General features: G+C 41.1%; 1 protein-coding gene across 1 annotated transcript; it reads right to left on the reverse strand.

Annotated features, from left to right (window-relative positions):
- Positions 1-6,325: 6,325 nt before the first annotated feature.
- LOC143021654 (uncharacterized) lies at positions 6,326-6,874 on the reverse strand. Its single transcript, XM_076179262.1, has one exon. It carries the CDS (start codon positions 6,872-6,874, stop codon positions 6,326-6,328), a length of 549 nt encoding a protein of 182 aa, XP_076035377.1.
- Between the last annotated feature and the right edge of the window lie 223 nt (positions 6,875-7,097).

Genomic DNA, 7,097 nt, shown 5'->3' on the forward strand with positions numbered 1-7,097 from the left:
ATAACCAAATCCCAATCTGATACTCGCACTTCTTTTCTATGCGAACATCATTCACCGAGCCCTCGGGACTTCCATCGCCTGTGCACAGACCCGGTAAGAACCACCTCATCCGCTCACCCTCACCACCAACCTCCTCCTCCGAGTGTCGCGTTCCACCGAGAATCGCAACGTCAGCAAATATCCCAGCTGCACGCCCTATTACCACTCGCTTCAACGCACGGTATTAAGGTAACCTCCATACCCTTTAGATACCCACGTGCTCAACGCACGTACACCTTAGCCATATAACAACTATGTAATCTCGCACTTATATTAGCATATTGTCATTTAGAATTTTTTCTCTCCAAAAATTATCATTAAGTAATACTCTTTAATCTGCCAATTACCAATGTACATATATATTCCACAGTTAATATTATTTCATTATTACAAATTTCCCTGTATGTATATAGCATATATACACCCTTTTTGGTTATCATACCTTTCTCATAAATTAAACAATAGCTCTCATAATTATATGTTTCAACACTAATTATATTTTTGCCTAATTTTTAAAACAACATATATTTATATATGCAATAACTTTTACTAGATTTGACTATTACATAATATCACATTCATATGCATTCTTCCAGTTAAGTAATTCTTGTTTAAACAAATAGCTCTTACATGTTTAAAATTCAACATTCAACATATTTTGCCTATCTTTAAATAAATATATATATATATATATATATATATATATATATATATATATATATATATATATATATATATATATGCAATAACCTTTAATTGCTTTCACTACGTATTACCCATTTATATTTACATAGAACTTATACATTTTTATCAATGTAACCTATTTTACTGCTGTAATTTTTTTTATGAACAACCATAATTAATTCTATTATAAGTATAATATCACAATAATTAACTCCTTACTATATCATATTATTTCCACATTTTATTATTATTATATGTATATACATATTTTTATGATTTCACATATGCAATCCCGTTATACTGTATAACCTTATGACAACCATAGTTAATTCTATTATAAGTATAATATCACAATAATTAACTCCTTACTATATCACATTATTTCCACATTTTATTATTATTATTATATGTATATATATATTTTTATGATTTTACATATGTAATCCCATTATACTGTATAACCGTTGACATACTATATCCCCCCCTTCCATATCTAAGCATAACATATTACCCTTAGTTACTATATACTTATCATTCATATTTTAACAGTTTTTTTTCTTAGATTACAAATCAAACCTAACTATTAACTAATACATGACTTAACAACATGGCCTTTGCCACCAGAAGCAAAATTAAACAAAGTTTACATAGCGTCTTCTCAAAGTCTAGAGAAGAAAAACAACAACATGACATATCCAGTGACAAAGAGGAAATACACACAGAAAACTTAATTGGCAATGACAAACCAGACCATTTTTACCTATATCCACAGGATGACAATACCTCTAAACAGTTAACCAATGACCAGTTAAATAATCCTGACAAAACTAATCCTAATGCAGATAACCCAATAGACCCTCTTTATGAGAACGATGTCTTACCTTTTTTCAAGCAGCCTCCTCAAGTAGACACCTCCAACCCATCTCAACCACAACAACCCACCCAACCAACTCCTCATGTTGCTCCTCCTAATATCATGCCTTTCAACCAGCCTCCTCAAGTAGACCCCTTTCACCCCTCACAACCACAACCACCCATTCCTCCCATCCAACCAAATATGCAAACAAAACCTCCTATAAACCATAATCCATCCAACCCCCATATCCCAACACATAATAACCCCCCTCCCATTCAGCAGCAGTACCAAAACTTCCCCTTTCCTTCCCCCCATACCCCATCTGTTCAAACCCACTCCACACCATACCACCAACCACCACCTAACCTTGCTCCAAACCCACAATATTATCCTTACCCACAACCTCAACCAACAATAATTAACAACTATCAAACCATAACCCCCCTCACAGAAATCCCAACCTTTTCCCAAAATAGTGGACTATCCATTACAGACTTCTTGACAGCATGTGACCTGTTCTTTTCAAAGAACACCCAATACTCTGAGACAGATAAAATAAATTTGTGCCGTCAGAAAATAGACCCATCTGACATTTGCCGTTCAAAGGCAAGGATGCTAGACAGCTTAGTTGCATGTGGAATCACATATCAGGAATATAAACGCCACCTTCTTAAGGTCTTTCATAACAAACAAGCAAACAACATTTCCTTCCTTATCACTTTCCTCAATAACACTAGAGTCCAACCACATTCCGTTACTAACATTATGGATTTCGTAGCAAACGGAATTAAAGAGGTCAGAGAAGACCTAGAGAATAACTCTCCTTGGACTCACACTGACCAATTTGGTCAAAGTGTAATGCCAACAAAACACCTACTAACATTCCTTGAGATAGCTTCCTATCTCTCCCAACTCCCTCCAAAGTGTTTAAAGGAAGCCTCCAAATGGGCACTAAAACACTTTAAATACCTCATTTTAGGCTACAAGATTACCATACTAACAGACCACCAACCCCTAGTCTATCTTTTTAACTCCAAAGACTTACATGGGAGAGTTGCTAGATGGAAAACAACTCTCCTTGATTACGATCCCATGATCGTATACTTAGCTGGGAAAGCTAACGTAGTGGCAGATTGCCTAAGCAGACAAAATCACATCACTCCCATAACCCAAACCATATGCATACCTATGCAACAACTCATATATGAAACAGACAGAGACCCAATATGGTCCCCAATAAAACAGCATCTCATTTCACAAACCCCCTTACACTCCCGACCACCTGTCCCTATTGAGGAACTCAATCTGGTCGACGGAGTCATAAGGAGAACCATTAATACAAGAGAGGTTACTGTTATCCCCAGAGCCCTAGTCCCCAAGCTCCTACACATATTGCACGACAGTGCAATGGGAGGCCACTCGGGCAGAGATAAGACACTAAACACTGCTAGACACACTTACTACTGGTCTAACATGGAAAGAGATATAACCGCACATATAGATTCTTGTATAACTTGCAACCAATTCAGAGGCCCTAACCTGAGGGAAATCAACATAAAAGATATCCCACTCCCTGCTGAGCCATGGGAAACACTTGGCATTGACCTACTGAAAATGCCAACGAGCCATCAAGGTTCCAATTATGTACTCACAGCAGTTGATTATTTCTCTAAATACACAATCTTAATACCACTCCAAGACAAAACAGCAGAGACTGTAGCCAAAACCCTAGTCAACAATATCTTTTATAGATACAACATACCACACACAATGTTATCTGACAATGGCTCAGAATTCAAAAATGAGGTGATGCGCGAAATAGCACACCTCTACAACATTGACCAAACATTTGCCACTGCATACCACCCTCAGGGAAACGGTCTGACTGAGCGAACAAATCGCAAGGTCCTAGAGATTCTCAGACCATTGGTCAATGACCTCATGGACAGTTGGGAAGATTGGCTACCACAGGTACAAGCCAGTATAAATAGCACAGTCAATTCCGCAACAAAGATGTCCCCACATGAGATAATTTTCGGCAAACCAATGCGCCTACCCTACCAAATATTCAACCAACCACCCCCACCCTTATACAACCTAGATAACCTCGCACACTGCATCAAAAGAGGTATGCAAACCATTTACAAAAAAGTTAGAGCAAACCTGAAAGAAGCCCAGGAGAAGACAAAGACAAAACAACACAAACGGTCAATTCCACTTGACATAGCACCTGGCGACTCAGTCATGGTAAAAGACTCAAGTAGAACAAACAAACTCAAACCCAAATTCCTAGGCCCCTTCACAGTCACAAGTTCACTCCCTAATAATGTTTTCCTACTAACAGATCCTTTCGATCACGCCACCTTCACCATACATGGAGAGAAGTTGAGAAAGGTCAAACTGAACCTCGACCCAATCTCACCTCCCATCCACAACCCACCTATCACAGACACACACCAATCACCAAAACGCAAGTCTCATCCCATGACTCTGCGTCGACGCAATTAAACATGCACTCTAGCTCTCGCCCCTGAAGATGCAGGACGTCATGTATCTGTCAGTGGAGGTTAAAATGGCCCATTTCCAATAAGAACTCCTTTCCGCATATCTATCGAAACTTCTCTACTTCCTTCCGACCAATATAACCTTAGCGAGGGTCAGATAAACATATCCTCATTCACTGAGACATAACCTTCATCCTCCAAAAGTAAATACATCATTAATTACCCACCTTAAACATCGACTACTTTTGACATGGACTCACTCGACTTACATCATAGGATTCTTCCATATACCTCCACAGCCCTTTCCCTCTTAATCATTCTCTTTATATTTGTGGTATTAACCAAATTCTCTTGCATGAAGTAACACCTTCCAAAACCTTTCAACCCCCATTCCCGATTTATTGTAAACCTAGATTAAGTTTATTCTTGTGTCTCACCCAATATTTTAAATACCATAAAAATTCTTACAGAAACTATATATACATACTATGAAATAAAACAAGTGCGATGTGACACACCAAACTGACCATAGAACAGTGTTTAGAAAATAACACTCCCTACAGTGAAAGTGTAAAAATACATGAACACCATAACATTTATAAAGTGATTCCAACGGTGTTATCAAATATATAGTGAAACCTTTCATATGATATTTAATATAACATGAAATCTGGTGAGACACAACGTTACACTTCTGAGACACAACATCGCTACCCCTATTTACAGTTCATGATCCCCCTTGGGACCTCAAATTCACTTCAACAACAACACCCCCCCCCCCCCCATCTTCACATTTAGTCAACCAGGATTTTGTGTCTCTGAATTTTTTTTCCTTTCCACTGTTCAACCATAGGTATAGATTTTGTTTTGTTTTCTTTTGTAAACCATGTAACCTAGGTGCCGGGAGCCACCTAACCCTAGGGGGAGAGCGATATGTATACGTCACATACACATGTAAGTATCAGTCAGTCATATGACCCACACACTCCTCCCTCTCAACTACCCCAACCACACTCTGGACATATTGGCGCCACCCATTTCCTGCCAAGAAATTGCCGAGCTAAGCATCACGTGGATCAAGCAATACACACACACACGAACACACACTCATAAGTGCAATCAACCACCAACACATTACATTACAGAACTACCCCATAATAACGAGCTCTTCCCCCCCGGGAAATATTATAATATATAAATAGAAATGTAACAATACTTAAGTACCAAGTAAGCATATTGTAAGAGACTGAATACTCCCACTAAAAACTGTACAAGTACGATTGCTGGGACCCGCCAGATAGTGCTCGATCAGCTGTTTACTGATCAAAAACCGAAGCGCGCACCACAGGAGCGGAGGTCGGTCGATAACTTACAATGTGCACTGTAGTGATAAGGAAGATGTGATAAATTACTATTGATGTAAAACTTTTTAATTATGTAGTGACAATAAGTGATTAAAGTGGAACTAGGTGACATATAGTGTTTGATATATTCGCCTACACATCTGGATAGGGACGGGACCACGTACGGATACATTCAGTCACATTCACCATTCTTCCCTACCTCTTTTCTTGGGTCGTGATGATATATATATATATATATATATATATATATATATATATATATATATATATATATATATATATATATATATATATATATATATATGTATATATATATCGTCGTCGGCATCCCCTCCTTGTCCGAGGAATGGAGGACCCGTTTTCTTCTCCTCAGCATGTTCGTCCGTGTTGTTGTCTAATGGGGCTGAGCAAATCCAGTCGGTGCCGAAAATGCCGCGGGCATGAATCGCAGGGGAGGGTCGGTGGAGGCTGGGCTGCCTCGCCTTCGCTTTCCTCTCCTCACGTCGTTGTTTGTCCCGTCCTCTCCGCTGAGTTTAGAAGCCCTCCACGCTACTCTTGACCGATTGTCTTCACACCCTCCTATCCTGAGCCATGTCTTCCCAGTCAGTTGGGGGGATACCAGATTGTGTCAAAGAGAGCTTGATTTGGTCCTTGTAACGGCCCTTATGAGTTCCACGATGGCTTTTGCCGTGGGCCAGTTCTCCGAAGAGAATGATTTTAGGATGGCGAGAGGTTTCCATCCGAGTGACGTGTCCCACCCAGCGAAGGCGGTGCTGGAGGATAGGGTTCTCAACACTGGGGAGGGCCGCACGAGAAAGGACTTCGTTGTTGGTAATACAATCCTTCCATTGGATCTGGAGGATATGCCGGAGCTTGGACTATTGAAAACTCTCGAGGTGTTTAATGTCGCGTTTGTAGAGGGTCCAGGTTTTGCTCGCGTACAGCTGGGAGGAGTAAACCAAGGCCCGGAACACCATGACCTTAGTGTGCATGGTGAGCCCGTGGTTGGTGAAGACGCGATGGGTGAGGCATCCATAGGCAGAGTGGGCTGCCTTGCTCCGGTTTTCAATGTCCTTTTCACACGTGACCGTTCTTGAGCGAATGCTCCCTAGGTAGGTAAAGTTGTCCACGCTCTCAATTGGGTGGTCGCCGATCTGTGCGTTGGCTACAAGTGTGGCATTCTTGGGAGGAAGTTGAGCCAGGAGCTTTGTCTTCTCTGTATGGACCTGCTTCCCGAAGCGCTGATAGGTGTCTAAGTAGAGGTCTGTCGTCTGCTGTAGATGTTCCGGGGACCAATTTAAGGTGGCATTGTCGCCCACGTATTGCAGCTCCTGGCACTTATAATGGACGTCTTGGTGGTTTAGCGTAGTCTGAAGAGCTTGAAGAGCCCCCGTCCAGGCGGTACCGGACGTCGACTGCTGGTGCATCTTGGGGGATCTCATTTATCATAGCGGCGGTGTATAGGGAAAACAGCGTTGGGCCAGGACGCAGCCTTGCTTGAGGCCACCGGTGATGGCAAACGGCTCCGAGTGCCACCTTGATTGAAAATTTTCCCCGTCACGCCCTCATGGAAGGCACGGACCAAGGAGATAAAGTAAGGTGGGCACCCAAAACGGGCAAGAACAGCCCACATTGCCCGCCTCGGAACTT

Source organism: Oratosquilla oratoria, chromosome 42 (assembly GCF_046742065.1).
Source record: "Oratosquilla oratoria isolate Oo_2021 chromosome 42, ASM4674206v1, whole genome shotgun sequence".
In the NCBI taxonomy this organism is placed as follows: Eukaryota; Metazoa; Arthropoda; class Malacostraca; order Stomatopoda; family Squillidae; genus Oratosquilla; species Oratosquilla oratoria.